At 44.0% G+C, this 20,632-nt stretch overlaps 1 protein-coding gene across 1 annotated transcript in view; it reads right to left on the reverse strand.

Annotated features, from left to right (window-relative positions):
* LOC124593865 (TGF-beta-activated kinase 1 and MAP3K7-binding protein 3) overlaps positions 1-20,632 on the reverse strand; it is a 488,317-nt gene that overhangs the window by 363,069 nt on the left and 104,616 nt on the right. The window contains exon 2 of the mRNA XM_047132213.1: positions 29-255. Coding sequence (XP_046988169.1) covers positions 29-181 — 153 coding nt within the window. The 5' untranslated portion in view covers positions 182-255. The remainder of the gene's footprint in view (positions 1-28; positions 256-20,632) is intronic.

Below are 20,632 nucleotides of genomic sequence, written 5' to 3' on the forward strand. Positions count from 1 at the left end.
CCCCAATGCTACTCGGCATGCGGCGTACCTGTCGGATGCACTGACTGACGACTCTGTCGGGCACGGCGGGGAACTTCTGCTTGAGCTCGTGAAAGAGCTGCATGATGGAGATGTTGGAGCAGTCACAGCCGGGGGCGGCGGCTGGCGGGAGGGGGGCGGGGGCGGCGGCGGGCGTCTCCATGGCGGCGCTCCATGCCGGCGTCCGCGTCACGGCGTCGCCGTCCGCTCCGCCAGCGGCGTCGGCATCGCGGCGTTCTGCCAACACACGCAGGCTACGTCTCAACCACATTCCTCTCGGCTCTTCAATTAGGGACACTTCCCATACTTATACTACAAGCTCGTGCTTCTTTTGTATTTCACTACAAAGGCGATATTGCTACTATCATAAATCTCCAGGCAGCACAGTATGACTTTGATCCATAAGCTATCAAGAGAAAACTGGAGAATTTCGCAATTATTTTGTTGGTTCGGTAAATCACACAACGTCCCGATCAAGACGAAATTCAATGGTAGTTACCTGACAGTACCGAAACTGTACCTCTCATTCCCCAAGAAAGAGTTATTCGCGGTCGACTCCACTAATTACGATACCAGCAATACATCAACGTATGACGTATTACGTATCAATCAGGAGCAACAAACAACCGACAATACAGTTTTGTGTGTCCCCCCAACGATAGAGCTTTCCGAACACACGAGGCATCACATAATTTGTGATTAGTTTATTGTAAAATTATTTTATCCGCTCTCTCGTTGTTTTAAAAGAATGGACTTAGGAAGTAAAGTGCCATTATATTAAAATAGTAATCGAGGGCGTCTGAATAAGTGCTCCACACCACAGCGAGAAACACAATTCTCAGCACCGACGTTAAAATGTTAATCTACGTTAGCGGTCTCAGAGACAATCTGAGCAGTCCTCTTAGACAGTTTGCAGGTAATGCTGTCTTTTACGTCTAGTAAATTCATCAAAAGGTCAAAATGATTCATAAAATGATTTCGACAAAATATCTGCATGGTGCAAAAAAATGGTAATTGGCTGCGAGTTTGAGGTCCTCCACATGAGTACTAGAAAACTGTTCGATTTCGGTTAAACGATAACTGACACAAACTCTTAGGCAGTCGATTCTACTAAAAGCCTAAAACTATTTTAACAGAGAACTTAGAAGATGCAACTAAACTACTAGACTGCTTACACTATGCTTATCCGTACTTTTCTGGAGTACTGCCTTCCGGTATGGGATTCTTCCCAGACACGATTGACGGAACACATCGCAAAAGTTTAAAGGAGAGCAGCTGATTTTGTATTATCAAGAAATATCGAAGATAGATCTGACTATCGAACTAAGATGGCAATTATACAAAAAGGGCTCTCCTTGCTACGACAAGATATTTACATGAAATTATAATCACCAACTTTCTCCTCCGAATGCGAAAACATTTTGCTCATTTCCACCGATTGCCGCCTTCCCCCACAGATTCGCGATCCTGCCACTGTTCGCTTATTACTGTCAGGTAACTGTTGACCGACCGTATTTCAAGGTGTCATCAAAAAGTAATGCAACTGGTTGTTTCGTGAAGCTCCTATTGGCCCCAAAGTTGCCCCGACGGTGGGGAATAGTGGAGGAGGGTATCAGGTTTCCAGCCGTGCCTTCCGCAGTCCGCTCCGAGCTCTGGAAGTTTCAGCATCGTTATTTGCGTAAACCCCTGTTCAGTGCTTGTGCCGTCGCACAAGATGCAGTCAACTTTGGAGCAACGCTATTCAATCAAGTTTTGTTCAAAACTCAAAAAACCTCGGACTGAAACTTACAGAATGATTCAAGAGGTCTACGAGGAGATTGCCATGTCTCACTCGCAAGTTTCCAGGTGGATGAAACAATTTAACGAGGGCCGGAATAGATTACTGATGAAGCCCGCTCTGGACGGCCGTCAACAAGTTCAACGCCCGATAACGTGACCCGTGTGCAAGCGTTGCTGAATGCTGACTGACGAGTGTGTGTTCAGTGACTAGCCGACGCGCTTAATATGCCATATGGGACTGTGTTCAACATCGTTCCCGATGATTTGAGCAGATGTAAAGTGTTTGCCAAATTGTTCCAAAAGTGTTGAATGACGACCAGAAGCGCAACGATTTGGTGGTAGCGACAGAACTCATGGAACATCTGGAAAGAGACCGAGGTCTGTTAGACAATGTCATCAACGGCATTGGTTTTCGGGTACAACCCAGAAACGAAGCGCCAAAGTTCAGAGTGGCAAACTCCCACGACTCCCAGATTCAAGAAAGCAAGAATGAGCAAACAGAAAATGGAAACAATGCTCGTCGCTTTCTTCAATCCGTTCCGAGTTCGTATCGCAAGGGACAACAGTGAACGCAGCCTCCTACCACGGAGTATTAAATAAACTAGCAGATCGCGTCACCTGCATACGGCATATGCCCACTTCAATGTGTACACTGCACCAGGACAATGCGCCATGCAACACCGCTCAATTGATTCGGGAATTCCTGTACTGTCCCGACTTGGCACCGTGAGACTTCTTCCTGTTTCCACACATCACAACTAAGATGAAGGGACGCAGTTTTGATACCACTGAGGATATCCAAAAGGTGACGACACGTGTTCTAAAGCAAATTCCAGTCACTGCCTTCCAGGCAGCGTACCAGGCATGGGAGAATCGCTAGAAGAGGTGTATCGCTGCTCAAGGCAAGGCTGCACTTTGAAGAATTTTAATAGACTGTACCATTTAGATCAATAAATTGTGTTGTACAGACACAACTACATTACTTTTTGATTACAGGTTGTAGGTCGCCCGCAAATTCGTATCACCAAAATTGAAAGAAGGAGTACGATGGCTCCATTCTTATTCACTCAAATTTACATATTATTTTAGTGAAATAGTTTTTATGTGCCTGTGATATACGCTGATGAAACAAAACATCAAGACCACCTAAATAGCAGCATGTTGGTCCACATGACCATGTCTACGTGACAGGGATTCGCAAAGTTCTTCGTAGGTTCCCGGAGGTACCTAGCACCACATGGCCATGCATGGTCACGCAGTTCCCGTAAAGATGAGGCTGGTGGTTTATGGCTGCGCAGATGGTGCACAATGGCGCTCAAATTGTGTCCATCGGTTTAATATTAGACGAATTTGGTGACCAAGACATCAACGTTAGTTAATTACTGTGACTGTCAAACTCCTGTAGTACAACTCTGGCCTTGTGAGGCAGACAGGTATCGCGCTGGAAGTTGCCGTCGCCGTCGGGGAATATATAACGCATGTAGGGCTGCAGGTAGTCTGCAATAAAGTTTATGCTGTCCACAGTTCTTATGTTGCCTTTGATTACTACCTTACGTCCCGTGGAGGCCTAGGTGGATGTTTTTGCACAACATGATACTGTCCCCACTGCCCTGCAACCGCAAGGCAGTGCATGTTTGGAGCAGCCGATGTCCAAGTCGGCACTCAGCCGTGGCAGCGTGCGGACGGCCCCGCGCGCCGGCCAGTGCTCCGCTGCAGGCTTTGTTTACTTCCGCGTCGTAGATTTAAGGCTTGTGTCCATCCACCGTGAACAACATGTCGAGCGCTTACCGCCGTGTGACTCTTAAAGTTTCCTTCCCAGCTGAACATGCGCGACCTCGTGCACATGAAGTTGAAACGTTCATACGTGAAGAAGTTCATTTAGATCCTAACCACGTTATCGGAATCCATTTTTCGATCATGAGTAGTGTCGTTTATATTAAAATGACAAACACCGAGGTGTGTGAAGATGTTATTCGCCGCCATGCCAATGGACTTAAGTTCAAATACTCTGATGGTCAAAGGCGCTGCAGTCTGGAACCGCAAGACCGCGGCGGTCGCAGGTTCGAATCCTGCCTCGGGCATGGATGTTTGTGATGTCCTTAGCTTAGTTAGGTTTAACTAGTTCTAAGTTCTAGGGGACTAATGACCTCAGCAGTTGAGTCCCATAGTGCTCAGAGCCATTTGAACCATTTGAACTCTGATGGTCACGTCGGAGCTGTAACACTTGAACTCGCAGAGTACGGTCAACGCACGATTCGGGTGTTTGAACTACCTTTTGAAGTGCCGAAGGACGAAGTTGTCTCTGCGTTACAACCATACGGTAACGTCATCGGTTACGTAGAGGAAAAATGGCAAACCTTCACGACCTACTATGTCCTTAAAGGTGTGCGTCAGGTCAAAATTGAACTGAAAAAAACATATACCATCATACCTGACAATTGGCGGGGTGCGAGCCATTGTCATGTACGACGGCCAACCCCGAACAAGTGCGGGTTGTGGACAAGAAGGCCACGTCAGATCCGCCTGCATGCGACGCCGCCTGATCCAGACGCCGGTCGGCGAGGAAGCGTCCCCAGCGGTGATCACTCAGATCCCTGTCACATATGCCAAGGTTGCCAAGGAAGGTAGCACCTCTACACAGGGTCTTACGGCTCCGTTGACGTCGTCTGATCAGGTAGATGCAACCGCTACTGAGATTCCTTCTGAGGTGCCACAGACGCCAGATCCTGACCTGCCGAATCTTCTCAGCACTGTGACTGAAAATGCTACTGAGATGGACATTGATTCGGGAGTGGTACCTACTTCTGCTTTCCTTCAGGCTGGTCCAGAGTCAGACGAAAGCCACCCGCAATCAGACTCTGAACGACATATTCGAAAACAAGGGTCGACACGAAAGAGAAAGAAACGTAGCCGTACACCCCCTGATGAATCCATTCTACGGATGGATACCAGGGAGGCAGACCCGAAGATGGACGACAAACCGCTCTTTGATGACCAAAAGTCTGATGCGAACGACCCGCCACAGGCGACCACTGGCCACGAACACCCCTCCTTACTGGCACCGTCGCCCCCACAGGTCGACGTTGAAGAGAGCCTATCCGCTGAGCCGAAAACTACGTCTCCTCTCTACGTGGATGATGTGCACAGTCGATGCCCTACCGCAGTATCAATCTCCTGGGCAGACGACGTGGAGATCGAAGGGACTGGGGTGGACGGTGTTGATGATGGGGCGCCCCCATCGGTTGCGCCCGCGCCCGCAAACACTCCACAATAGCAACCTCTTCGGCGGACCGGCAAGATCGACGACCTCTCGCTCCTGAAGAAGGAGCCCCACCTGTGCCTGTGGGACTCCAACACCAGCATTATCGTGTCAAACGATTAACCTCGCGACCATTCGTGCGCCCCACAAACTGGCGCTGCTCCGCGATATGATTTATGATGCGGACATAGATATTTCGCTTTTTCAGGAAGTGCATGTCGCCGATTTTTCACCACCACATGACTTCACGGCGCATCTTTCTCCCGCTTCGGACACCGGTAGTGGTGTTGCCATCATCTTACGAGAAGGTCTTCCTGTCGAAGATGTCCTATACCTCCCCAACGGCAGATGTATGGCCCTTACTCTCTTTGGTGTACGCATCGTCAACATTTATGCGCCATCGGGCTCCAGCTACCGTCGTGAACGCCATGCCTTCTTCGCGAATGAAGTTACACCCCTTTTTATGGGACCCCACGATGACTTGGTCATGGGTGGTCTCTTCAACTGCACCCAGCGACCTTAGGATCAATTGCCGCGTCACTCACCATGCGCAGCTCTGGAAACTGTCGTCACGCGGCTACAATTTGTCGACACGTGGAGACATGTTCACGGTGATCTTATGGGCTTTACGTACTACACTGCGCACTCCTCTTGCCGACTGGATCGCATCTACATCTCGCGATCCCTAATTCAACACACTCTACAGGCTGAAATCTGGCCTGTTGCTTTCTCAGATCATGAGGCTTAGTTCTGTGAAGTTCTCACAAGACAGGCAGTATGGCACGGACGTGGTTTATGGAAACTGAACACGGCACTTCTTAATTCACCTGACTGTCGACTTCTAATAGAAGACACTTGGATCACATGTAATAGACGCCGACCCACGTATCCGTTACCATATCCTGGTGGATCCAGTGTGCAAAACCTGCTCTTCGAAAAACTTTGATCCGGTATGGCAAAGATGTAGCCTGGAGGAAGAGCACTATGGACTTTTACTACAGGATCCTACGAGAATGCTCCACGATGCCAGCCTCCGCTGAGCGCCATACAAGGATGAAGGCACAAATCTCCAATCTCATGCGGAGGCATTTGGAAGGAGCGATAGTACGATCTCGTACTGCTGCTCGCATGCCACATGAATATCCGTCGATTTACCATATCATCCAAGAACGCCAAAATCGACGCCGAAAATTGATTCACATCCTAACAGACCAAGAAGGGCGTCGCTACGTAACCCAGTCTGCAATAGGGAATATGCTTCATGCCCACTACCAGCAGCTCTACGCCGCAATTCCACATTCCCCAGAGTTGATCGAGGAAGTCTCACAGCTCACCTTCGGTGGTATCCCAGGAGATGCGGCGATTGACTTGATGTCAGAGGTGACTGATGATGAAGTCCGCGATGCGATCCGGGCAGGAACCATCAATCGCTCCCCAGGACCCGACGGTCTTCCCCTCGAATTTTATCGCACCTTCCGTGATTGGTTAGAGTCCACCTTCACCTCCATCTGTCGGGAACTGATGTCTCCGGAAGTACCTGTGCCGGACGCTTTCATGGAAGGAATTATAATTCCTGTACATAAACCGCATGGTGGCAACAATATAAGTGATTATCGGCCCATCACCCTTCTTAACAGTGATATGAAAATCTTCACTCGCCTTTTGGCGGAAAGACTTAAAAACGTGCCCGAGATGTTGTGTCGCCAGACCAAGCATCTTTAGGAGGAGATAATAATATCCGCACGGCTTTATCCCGCTACAGGGATATGATCACCGTTACCCAGGCACAACGCCTGTCTGGGGCAGTTGCGTCTTTGGACTTTAGTCAAGCTTTTGATAGAGTTGACCATTCGTTCCTTACGGCCGTTCTCCACCATATGGGTTTCCCAATCGCCGTTATCACGGTAGTGATGCGCCTTCTGCGGGGTGCCTCATCCAGGATTATGTACAATGGCACATTCACTCCTCCGATAAAAATAGGTCGATCCGTACGTCAAGGTTGCCTTCTATCAGCGATTTTGTACGCCTTTTCCTTGGAATCCTTGCTATATGGACTAAGACAACGTTTGGTAGGGTTGTCCATAGATCGCTACCGATTCTGTTGCACGGCCTATGCTGACAATGTAGTCATCTGTTTACGTAATCCCGACGAGGTTCGAGCTGTTTCGACGTGGGTAGCGACTTATGGTGAGGCATCGGGTAGCTCTTTAAACGTACGTAAGTCACAAGTTATGTTCATTGGCACGGGACTTCCCGTGGAGTGCGTTACACCTCTCACCACCGTTGATACCATTCGCTGTTTGGGAATAGATTTTTCATCTGATCTCCGACGTTCAGCCACCATCAACTGCCGACGCCTCCTTTTAATGATCAGAGCTGGTCTTATGGACCATCGCCTTCGATCCCTAGATATTCTTCAACGAGCTCGATTTGTAAATATATATATCGCATCCCCAGTTGCCCATGTAGCACAAGTTCTACCTTTCCCGCTTACTGTGGCACGTCGCATGTTGGCAGCGATGGCATCTTTCGTCAGCTCTGGGCTGTTGTTCAAAGTTAACTATGCAACCCTTACTCTTCCCCGTGAACGAGGTGGGATAGGTCTGTTTCACGTGCCGGATAGAGCTCGCGCCCTATTTGTCAGCTCCCAGATGACGTTATGGACACATTGCCCAACGAGCCTCAATGGTCTCCTCCTGTCGGCATATTCGCCGGTCTCACTGTCAGCCCCAGTGATGATCTCGGATGTTCCGGCCCAGTTCCATTATATACGATACTTCTTTCTTGAACTCAGTTATCTACGCCTCACCTTACCAAGACAACTTTTACTCAAGACAAAGGCAGTATACAATGTCCTCCAATTAGGTCGTCCACCTAACCCGATTGAACAAAAGTTCCCCCAGGTTGACTGGCGTCATGTATGGCGCGCGGTGTTCGCCTGTTACCTTGACACTAATGTTCAATATGTCTGGTACCTAACTGTCAATGGTAAGCAAATCAACCAATTTCGCCTTCGTCGTATCCACCTCGCCCAATCACCTCTATGTTCCACGTGTGGAGTGCCAGACAATGATGAACATCGGTTTGTTTGCGGACCGGCGGCGGAGGTTTGGCACTTGGTTCGTCGTATTGTGGCTTTTCTAACGCGGGACATTCCGGATCGGATTACTCCCCTTTCATTATTATTTCCGGAACGTGACTATTTTCCTCGGACAAAGACCATTGCTGCGAATTGGATTCGTGGACATGCTATTCACTACCTATTTGGACAAACTGTAGACTCTGTACTCGATTTTTGGACATACCTCAATGACCGTCATTATGTCGTTGTCCGTCACCCAAAATGCAGACAATTTTTCTCGAACTTCCTTGCGAGTGCTTTCCACGACGCGCCTGGCAGCTGGAATGTGTTAAGCCAAGAGAGAAGAAGGTTTCCTGTTTGAACCAATGAACATTTCTGAACAATTTAACGGAACACATCAATTTCGAGAAGACGTGACTCAACATATTACCAGCGGGGCACAGAAGGCCTCTGATCAATTACATAACAAAAAAGAAAAAAAAAGGACAAGAGAAAAAAAACATATATCATCATGCAGTCCACCACCAATATGCTTTAAGAATGGGCGTCATGTGCTATTCACTGCATAACCGTATAAATCTTCAATGGATATTACAAGATGAACATAGTCCGCAGCTCGTGGTCGTGCGGTAGCGTTCTCGCTTCCCGCGCCCGTGTTCCCAGGTTCGATTCCCGGCGGGGTCAGGGATTTTCTCTGCCTCGTGATGACTGGGTGTTTTGTGATGTCCTCAGGTTAGTTAGGTTTAAGCAGTTCTAAGTTCTAGGGAACTGATGACCATAGATGTTAAGTCCCATAGTGCTCAGAGCCATTTGAACCATTTGTAACTCAGCTGAAAAATCGTGACGTATGGGAACATAACGTAATTGTGCATACGTATGTTCTAAAGTAAGTGTACAACACTGTACGTAACAATATTATAGTAAATAACCACTCTTCATAATAACATATGCCGCAACCAGGCCCAGGGGTAAGAGGGATTTGCGCGGAGGGAGTGATAAAACAACAACTGTGAGCATGCTGTTCAGCTGTATCTTGTTTGTACCTTACAACGTGATACATAAGAAAATTGGGTCCGTTCATTTAATTAGGCAATTCGGTTCGTTAATTTAATTACAAAGTCTTAAAATACTGAAAATAACTAATCCGAGGCGATATTTTGGGTGTGAGGAGATTTGTTACGTAAATACGATTACCTCACGATCGGAAGGAATTTGAGAACTGGTATTTAAAGTATGGCAGGAACGCTTATATTCACGAGCGGGAGGCGCAACGTAGGGCTTATGTATGCCAAGTAGGAGTTGCCGGTAATGTGTCTTGTCGCAGCTCCTGTCTGTGCGCGGTAAACACCATCTTACAGCGTTCCCACGCGGCCTGCAAGCTTCCTCCTAATCACACATTTATCTCCCACAAATATATCAACATGCTCAAAAAATGAAAGTTCCCGTACTGTGTGGGCAACGGAGAGCCCTGCAACGCTTCCCTACAGCCTCAGTAGAGATGCATTGCACTGCTTTGCTTTTGCTGCAATGCCAAGTACATATCTTCGACATGTGGATGAACAGGATGAACGTTTAGCCTGTTTAATGTTCGTGTTTTTGCTGTTGTAGTACGTGAGCATGAAGTGAAAAATCTATATGATATATCGATAATGTAAAAACGATGGTAACTCCCGATCCCTGTTCATCAATGCGTTTTGTTGCGCATAAATTTCACATTCATTGTGTTTAAAGACAGTGTACCGTATTCACTGGAGATAGTACTGGTCAGAGCTAGAAAAAAAAGTCCAATAAACATACACCGATGAGCCAAAACATTAGGACCACCGCGAGATCGAATGCAGCCTTGTATGGCGTTGAGGGCACGTGATGCGGTAAGGAGAGTATATGAGCGAAGCCGAGACGAATGGGAAAATATTCTAGCGATGGTGCGGACTAGAAATGATACCATCCACTAACAAAAGCGACATAGACAAATGCCAGACTGTTATGGCGCTGCGTATGGTAACCAGCATCTCGGTAATGGTCAAGCTGATCGGCTTTTCATGTGCTGCTCTCGTGAGCGCGCATGGGAAGCGGTTGAAGAACAGTGAAAGCACGCGTAGGTGGCATGTCGTTGGACATTAAATGCAACCATCAGATGTACAATGGAAGTACGACAATGAAAATTTGTGCCGACCGAGACTAGAACACGAATTTCCCGTTTATCGCGAGCAGTCTCCTTACAATTTGACAGACCCAACACATGGTTGACCACATATGGAAGTTTTGGTCCGGCCGTGAGTCGTGCTCGGATAGCCAAATGGTAGGTCCGAAGGAACTTTGCATCGTATTTCTCAACATCACAGGAATAATACGCAATTGCATTTTCTGTACGCAGGCATGGTGTTCTGATCAATTTTTCCTATTTAATTACCTGTTGTTGCGGCTTAGTTCGTGCACATGTGATTGATAGGTGGTGGTCTCGTATTAAATTGTCGATCTAGCAGGTAACGGAGGCGAATACTGAGAGAAGAGACAGACTTCGTGAGGTGTAATGAAAGAAAACAGACCATTTGTTTCCGTGGAAACAACGCTTTTGATATTCGTGTGGCTCTCGACCCACTCTTCTTTGAACAGTTCTCCTGTTTTGTTTTTGTTGAGAGTTCTGGTTAAGATGTAAGAAACCAGTTGAAGGTGGTGTGCTGAATGTTAGCGGAGTACGATTTCCAGTCCAGCGGCCGTTCTCGGTATCGCTACAATACACTTGTCGTTGGCATTGGAGTAGGGCAGAGGTTCCCAAACTTTTGTTTGTCACGCCCCCCTTCTGCCGAAAAGAAAATTTCCGTGCCCCCCCCCCCCCCCTAAAAAAATATAGAGATTTTTATTAATTATCAAGAAACTATTGAAAAATTTGGGATGGTGACGTCATGTAACATGGTAGGCTGTTAATGTATCGAGTCGCAGTTATTACGTCATCAGTCTAGTCTTGTGATTATAAGCCACTCCGAAAGTAAAGAAAGTCCTTGGTAAACAAGGAAAAATATTTGTGACCTTTGCAGATTAGTGGATGCGGGCTATTATTTTAAGTTGAGTGTAGCTTATTACTTTCACTCATTATAAAAAATAGTCACTCAGTCACGGTGTTAACGAACATCAATGATTTGTACGCCTATAGCGCTCCCCATTGTCATTGCGCATAGGTTGGCATTTATGTCAACGACGACAGTTACCGAACGGCGACAAACGCCCTGTTCCCAGAACCAGACAAAAAATAAAAAGTTAGTTTTATCCAATAATCGTGCAGACTACACAGAACTTTAAAAAATATGAATAAAACAACTTCATTACCTTGATTACATTCCCTTGCTGCACACCATTTCTTCACCCGTATACGATTTTAGGACTACTCTTCGCTTGCCATATCTGGGATAAACTTTCGCTGTGTCTTCATCCAGAAGAAATACTATTATTAGTTGAAATAACATACCACACGTAACATCAGAATCCATAAGGATTACACGCAGTATTTATATTAAAATCAGATTCACTATGTTTATTTTATATTGTCTCTTCGAAATAGTTTTTTTATAATTTTACAGTATTACCTACATGTAAGGATAGTTAGCAGGAAAATAACAAGTTCTCTTATAATGTGACGTATTTATTATAAAAATATTATTTCCACACACATATGGTAAAACCAAACAAATAAATCAATGTGAAGGATGAGCTTGCATATTTTTTACAAGATTTTGAATTCTTGGCTGAATAGTAGAAACTGCGCAACGTAAATCATTGACAATACTGAGTTTGCTTCTAAGCTTATTTTTTATCGCGACTACCGCTGAAAATGCTCTTTCGCACAAATAAGTGCTTGAAAATGGTAAATACAGTTTCAGTGCTTGTTCTGCTGTGCTGGGATACACCGTGAGATATTTCACCCAAAATACAGGCTTATCCATCTTCTCAAAGTCATACTTCGCTGCAGAATCGTTTTCAATTTCTAAGACTTCCTCTTGTAGTCTGTCTGGCAACACATCCACGTGAATGTGAAATGGATCCGTCGCTAACCTATAATAAATTTTATCATCACAACTGTTAGGGAAGTATCGTTCGAATTCATCAGTGAGGTGCTGCAAATGGTTTGATATTTTACTCTTAGTATCAGCATCCTTAAAATCGTTTTGAAATCGGGCTTCTTCCAGGATTCCAAACAATCTGGTAAAGCAGGAATAATTGCAAGCTAAAATTTTACGTTTCCATAGTTGCAACTTATCAGTAAACGCTTTGATGGCATCCCGATGAAAAATTATGTTTGACTCTCCACCTTGTAATTTCAAATTCAATGTGTTTAAAGATTCGAAAATATCTGACAGATAAGCCAATGCAACATGAGCACCTGGCTTTCTAAATTCCACATACAATTCAGTTTGTTTGTTATTTTCCAAAAACTGCATCACTTCGTCTCGAAGTTCAAATAATCTTCCTAGCATATTTCCTTTTGAAAGCCAGCGTACTTCTGTATGAAGTAATCTGCTCAGAACGAACACTTGTACTAGTTTCGCATTCACGTTTTGCACATTTTTCTGGTGACAAAGGGCATAACCCTGGTGTCCAAATTACGAACCCGCCAGTTTATTTGAAGCGTATACAGTCTATTAAAGTCACTGTAATCGCATCACATGGGGATCCGCGGGTTGACAGGGTAATAAAACGGCATTATTACTCTGATGAACATAGCCTACTACGGCTAAAAGTTATGACATGATTACGTTCAGTTCATGTGTACAAATGTACGGAATAGTTAATACCTGACTTTTCTGTTTTCCAATTGTCAGAAGTAAGTTGTTTACAAATGTGATATATTAGAATTAACGCATATCGCCTTGGTAATTTTGAGAGTTTCTGTGTGTGACATTCTAAACGTGACATTCTAAACGTGATCTTCAAAAGCTCTATGTTCTAGGATAGCTTATTGAGATAGGATTGCGGGAAGTGGGACGCCAAACCATTGCATTTAGCACCATAATCTATCATTAATACCTGCACATTCATTTTTATTAAAATATCGATATTAAAAAGAAATATTAGGTTTATACCACTAACTCCACCCGCGCCCCCCTGTTTGGGAACCTCTGGAGTGGGGGCTATTTTAACTTGGCACGCTGGTCACAGCGAGGTTGGCGACCCTAACTAGAAGCGTTTTACAAGCATAGTACTGCAAATAATTGATTCAGGTCCATCGATAAACATTTCTTTCTAATTATTGGTGTAATACGTCACATGACTTGTCTCGCGCGCAACTCATTGCTGCATTCCGGCTTCCGACAAGTCAGGTTTTGCGCGACGAAACGATATCAAGCACGAAATCAATGAACGTATAACGTTATGTGCATATTTGCACTTTTTGTTTCGGTAGCTATCTATGAGCCGCCAATTCTCTTTCCGTTTTATACACTGAGAATTTCAGAGCACGCCATTTCTATAAGCGACTTTATCTTAGGATTACATGATTTCAGTCTTACACGGCACTAAAGTCGTGAAAGTGCTCCACTATGAACGAAATGCGCTATCCAGCGAAGTGAAAAAGCTCTTCGAAGCTCTAAAAGCCTTCTCCGGTCTGCAGCTGTTCGTTCTAGTACCAGTAAAAAACACATTCGACGAACCTGACCTCATACACTAGTTCTTCGAATGACATCTAGCAGCAGCCGGGGGATCTTAGAATTGTAAGGTACCTTAGAACACAAACAGACAGTCTAGTCATTCGAATACGTTCCAGACTGGGGTTGTAAATACAGCTTATTTTACGAACTAGCGAGCAAAACAAGGCGTTTTCGCTAGTAACCAGTGCATTTCTGGGCGTATACACGTAATTGGATAACGTGCTTTAGGTAGCCTATTAGTTCTGCTTGGAATTCGATCCATCGATAGATCCTGAGAAAAGAAAGTGAAGTTTTTAATTTTTTTTTAAATGTCTTGTGGCTTGTATGAAGCGGTCCGCCACGTATTCGCCTCTTGTGTCAACCTCTTCCTCTCAGAGTGGCAGAGTGGCACTTACACCCTATGTGCTCAATTATTTGCTGGGCAGTTTCCCCTGCAGTTTACATCATTTACAGCTTCCTCTCGTACAACGGAAGCTATTCCCTATTGTCTTAGCATATCCTATCACCCAGCTTTCTTCGTGCCAGTGTGTCCTATATGTTCCTTTCTTCGCCGATTCTGCGGTGAATCTCCTCATTCCATATCTCATCAGACCACCTAACTTCCAACATCCTTCTATAGCATCACATCTCAAAAGCTTCGATTCTCTTCTTTTCCGTTTTTCCACGGTCCTTGATTCACTGCTATACAAAGCTGTACTCCAAACGTACATGCTCAGAAATTTCTTCCTCAAATTAACCCTCGCATTATCAAGGTGGAGGGGGGTGTATTATGCCCCCCTTTTGAAAATACTGTAACCTAGTCAGTTACTTTATATTTTAAAATATTGAAAAAATATTTTTTTATTTTTAATGAATTCTTCTGCCAGATTCCATGTACACTTTGAATTTTTTAAAATTTTATAAACATAACCTAAAAATTTACAAGCACGTCTAAATAGTAGACGTCACGTTCCTCAATGAATGTCGTATTCAATGCTTCCAGGTTCAAGGCCCTACTTACACATCACATCAGCATCTCTTTAAAATGCACGTTGAGATTACACATCAACAACAATTAACGAAATCTGCATTTTTTTAAAGTTTTTTGTGTCAGTTATAAAGTCGGTAGTACGCGTTATTGAAAGTGCGTTGATGTCGCTGAGTGTGTGCCGAAAGATATTTTCAGGTTCTGGACCCTACTTACAAATCAGTACCCATTTAAAAAGTATGTTGTTAATATAAATCAACAGCAAACACAGAATTTTGTATCTTTTTTGACATTTCGTTTAGTGTGTGCATAAAGTAACCGTCCCCTCCCCTCACTGGTAATGCGCTTTATGGTAAATGCTTTGGTACTGCTAGCGTTAAGTCATACTTTTGATTCCAGTACACTTATTTCGTTCAGGAACGACCTATTTGCTCGTGTTAGTATGCTTATTTTGCCCCCTTGCTTTGTCCGTCATATGTTATTTTGATTCCAAGGTAGCAGAATTCCTTAACCTCGTCTAGTCCGCGGCCTACAATTTTCTTGTTAAGATAATGCCTAACCTAATTTCTGATACCTCCTCATAACTTTCGTCTTTCATCGGTTTACTCTCAGTCCATATTATGCACTCTTCATTCCAATCAAAAGGTCCAATTCTCTTATCATAAGGCCATTGCTATAAGAATTATATGAATACTGTCACTTATTTCTGTTGTCATCGAAGTTTATTACTTCATACTATTTTTATAAGCAAATGTTTATTATCAGAAAATTTCCCACCGCTCCCCGCTCTCTATCTATCTACTCAGCTTCTTCCCAAATTCTTTTTCTTGTGATATTTTATTTGACTGTCAGTAAAACGTAGGAGTATCTCTTTATTTCAGTGACAATAAAAATATCCCAAACATGTCACAAAAGGGAATTCTTAGGACAGTTAATTGCCAGTTTTCTTTATTATGAAAAAAGAAGCGTAGTTCTGCGTCTGCACTGTAGAGGATGCCTACGTGGGCACTACGCATTAACTTTGTGGGAATAATAACGAAATACACAAAGCTTCATTACAACACTAAATTTATGTTCATACCCACATAACTGGACGCATGTACCGGATATCGTAATACACACCTTCTAGTGGTGAACGAGTTTAATGAAACCTTCATGAAATACGTCCGCCCCTATTCCCGCAACCATGTCTTGACGTCTGTCTGAATTTTACCGCTGGTTTCAACGTCATACACAAAATGATCATTTAATTCAGGGAAATGATGGAAAACACACGACGCCAAGTCTGACTGGATGTTGGACTCGATGTGCCGCTGCACTGAGTTTGGCTTCCTTGGCCAACTACGATGGTGAATTGTGTAGTTAACTGTTATCATAATGCAACACATTCTGTTTGTCAACTCGAATTGTCCGCAAACAGCGTTTTAATGCTTGCAGTGTGTCTACGTAACTTGATGAGTTTATTGTCGGTTCACTTCCATAAAATCAAAAACTTTAGGCAAATGCGGGGTTCGTACCTTCCCCAAGTCACTACTACCTGTCCCATCTTTGAAAAACTACAAAGGTAAGTACTCGTATTTAAATGCCTTTACACAGGAATTACGTTTCTTTCTTGTAATACCACGATATGTCCCATATCCTTGCAAAATAAACACACGACAACACTACACTACTATTACTAATATGGATAACACTACCTGCAGTTCAAAGACAAACTTTCTGCATTATTTATAATTTCTTCTGATGCTGAATGACAGATCGAAAACAATGTTTTGTAACTGGCTTGAACTGTTCCCTGTACATGACATGATAGCAGTCGAATTCTCGCTCTACCCTTTCAGTATTTAGGTAGACAGATAAAAATTCTTTGATTACACCATCGACGATGAGTCACGAAGACCAGGTGAAAGACAATGGAATTCATTATAGGGTCCCAAGGAAGGGATGAAGTCGCTTGTTACATTATCGCAGATGCGGAATACTAGATGACCTTCAAACGTGCGGAGACGTCCCGGCTGTTTGAATTTAGTATTTTCAGTTATCATGACTCACTTGGAAGATTTGCGAATTCCGAGTGCTCTGTGCATACAGTGCATCACACATCAGCAAGCATTCTGTGGGAAAGACTTAGATATTTCTTTTGTACTGAAACCAGTCGTTTATGCTGTAAATTTCATTTGGGGACATGCACCAAATCACCACAAGTTCTAGGCTTTCTTTGAACAAATGGATTCTGAATTCTGTGACTTGCCTTATGACGCAAAAGTGAAGTGGCTCAGCTGCGGTAACACCCTTATTCGTTTTTACGAACAGATATTCCCTCGCTGAAAAAGACAGAGCTGGTCCACAGCTGTCAAATTCTACCTGGCTCTCAAAGTTGTCATTTTTGGTCGACATCATATCCCACATGAAAGAATTGAACGTGAAACTTCAGAGAAAGGATAACCTCGTGTGTGATTCCTACAGAATGATCAAATGATTTCGAAGGATGCTGTAATTGTTTGCGGCACTACTGGAAAGAGAAATCTTATCTCCTTTTCACTTTTTCGAAGAGATTCGTACTACAATCCCTGAACACGTCAACCTTGATTTTTGGAGAGATTTTCAGATCCTGACAGAAAAGAGAGTGACATTCTTCTGTTCCAGAATTGTTTTGATTGTAACCGTGGATGATGAGCCAGTTGAATTATATCTGGAACCCATCGATTTGCAAGCAAATGACAAGTTGCAAAGCGAAGATGGAAAACTTATTGGATTTTACCGCTGCTTGGATGATGTCGAGTTTCCGAAACTGGAGAGTTTCCGAAACTGGTACGGCATCAGCATTTGGAACAACTTACGTCTGTGAGCAAACATATTCAAAAATGAAATACGGTAAGTCAACACATAGAACGAGATTGAATTATAAGCAATTCTCCTCAATGGATGCAGAAATATCAAGCCAAATATTTATGACATCTTGAAAACCATATATCAATTTCACAAACTTCTCAAACTTTTTTGCTGCTTAGTTTGTGAGATTCAGATAAGTGCACACTAAGCCTGACGTAACAATATTTTTGGGAACAAAATCCTATCTGACAACTTTTTAGTAAATAAATATGTTGGTTGGTTTTTGACCACTCACGCACGATTAACTTTTTCGTTTTTTTTCCCCAGAGTTTCCATTCAAATATAGTACAGAATAATGATGTTACCAGTGCTCGCAATTTTGTCAGTTATTCGGCTCGCTGTAATAAAAGTTTGGCGACCTCTGTACTGTCCGGCACGACAGTATCACCCTGTTCTTGTAGTGGAGTGTTGCAGCGAAGCTGCGTATGGGTTGGCCACTGTTGGCTGTGGTGAAAATGCCGAAGTCACAATTCGCTGTGGCGCTGCTACTGTAGAGTCCTGGCCAGACACGGGCGGCCGTTAAACTGGCGTAAAGATTTACGACGTGAATCGAAAACCAATCACAAACTAAAATGAAGCCAAAGTCGTTGCGAGCCAAAACCTGTGATAGCAATTTGCAAGTCCGTGAACGTAAACAGGGAGAGAGCGCCGGGCTGGGCCGCTCTATAGGTACCAGGAAACTGCGTCACTGGATGTTGCGTTGAATGTACTATTTTTTTAAAAAATTATTTAACAGCCCTCAATCTCTACAGCTAAGGGTAAAATCGGCTCAGAGTTATGATCCAAGGTACAGTCCGGGTCTTTCCTACCAAATACCAAGTGAGCTAAATTCTTCATTTGTGTGGTCATATTGTCCGGAGTTTGCCGGCCTTTGTGGCCGAGCGGTTCTAGGCGCTTCAGTCCGGAACCGCGCGACTGCTACGGTCGCAGGTTCGAATCCTGCTTCGGGCATGGATGTGGGTGATGTCCTTATGTTAGTTAGGTTTACGTAGTTCTAAGTTCTACCCCTGATGACCTCCGATGTTAAGTCCCATAATGCTCAGAGCCATTTGTCCGGAGTTGCTTTACAGTTCTTGAGGGTGAAAAACCATCAACGGTATGGTAGCAGACAATATTTCCCGATGTAGGCGAGAAATCAAGCGGAAATCACCGTATTAAAAGCTAACGTATTGTTAACGAACAGTTTTTCGATATTAAAGCAAATCAAAATGTAAATAACTTAATTACAGACCACAGATGGTGCTTTACCTCAATAAAGCGAGACGCTTCTGCTGAAAAAACACACATTTTTTGTAGTTGCAACGACAGAAAGAATACATCCTCAAGACCAAGTAAGTTGTTGGTAGGGCAGAGGATCGGGAGTATTATTGTTGCAAATTTCCAGTTCCAACATTCGTCTTACAACCACGGGAAACCTCCCTAAAACTTTAGTCAAAATCCAAGGATGGGACACATTCTTGATTTAATTCTGGGACACTATGTCTGAAACAAAAAAATATGAGCACCTGGCGCATTGCAAGTTTTTGTGTGTACACAGAGTAAAAGCGATGACTTGCTCGTCATCTACCGTACACTTAGGTCGCTTTATTTAAAAATTCACTTGCGTTTCTTTAATATAAAAACAGTAATTGCTTAAAAACACACTCATATTTACCACACATTTCTTTCGTTACTGCTACGGCTGTAGCTGGAGGCCTGAAGGTCGGTTCTCTTCGGGTTAGGAATGTGAGTGAAACAATTAAACAGCGATTCACTCGCCCAGGCAAGGACAAACGGCATGGTGCTCATGAAATCTTCTTTGAGAGACTGGCTTGCGGAGTATAGATGTAGAGTACGTCAGACACCAGTTTCCGCCATGCTCTCAGAAATACCCGCACCTGTTTAAGTATAACGCGCGATAAAAGGCGCAGTGATAACGCCATCAGGGCCCATTGTAGTTGCACACCTGAGACTGCCATTTCGTGCATACATTGCTGACGATTTCTCTCCATGCTGCTACGGGCAAGTGTCAGATTTCCAACGCTTACATGAAAAGCAACGCAGCTAAAACGACTAAAACAGAATAAAAATAATTTTTAAATACAAAGTTATATCTGTTCTCTTACGATCAAAATCGTTTACCCGTAAAACCACGCATTTCTGTGCAACAGATGTTTGAAGGTTAACGAATTAAAAAACCACAGAATAGCAAGCTGTTGAAGTAGTAGTATCGTGTAACAGACAGGTTCACGTGAGGTATTACTTGTCAAAAACGCAAATACTAGCTTCAAACAGTGCATTAACAACTGCAGTACTTACAGAAACATATTTCGCAAAATACAAGTTGCTCTGTTGTCGTACGTACTTCGGTTATTCGTCCTCAAAGTGCAGCTTCGGAGTTCCACTGAAGTGATTAAAAGCGTTCTCTTAACATATCACACTACAAAACGGCGTAGCGGTAACAGCAGTGTTAGTATGTTCTTGCTGTCGTCTTCAGTCTGAACGCTAGTCTGAAGGAGCTTTCGAAGCTTGTGTATCCTACGCAAGTTTTTGATATCTGCATAGTTACTACAAACCACATCTATTTGAACTTTATTACTAGACTCTAGCCTTGGACTACCCCTACAACCTTTACCTCCCACACTTCCCTTCATTATCAAATCAGCTATTACCTGATGCCCCATTATGTGTGCTAGCAACATATCCGTGTTCTTTAGTCAAGCTGCGTCTCCCTGAGACAACGATCTGTGGCAGATCTGACCAGAGGGTATATTGTTCGCACGGGATCAAGTGTTTCGAAGCACACCGTTCGGCGCACATGGTTGAATTCGGGGCTTCCCAGCAGATATCCACTTCGTGTTCTCATGCTGACCCAACGAAATTGTCAGTCACGACAGCAGTGGGCACGGAGTCATAGAGTTTGAACCGTGGATCACTGGAAACAGGCAGCTTGGTTGAATTAAACACGCTTTTGGTTACACCACGTCAATGGTCATGTCCGGATATGCCGTCAG

The sequence above is a fragment of the Schistocerca americana genome, chromosome 2 (assembly GCF_021461395.2).
Source record: "Schistocerca americana isolate TAMUIC-IGC-003095 chromosome 2, iqSchAmer2.1, whole genome shotgun sequence".
Taxonomy (NCBI): Eukaryota; Metazoa; Arthropoda; class Insecta; order Orthoptera; family Acrididae; genus Schistocerca; species Schistocerca americana.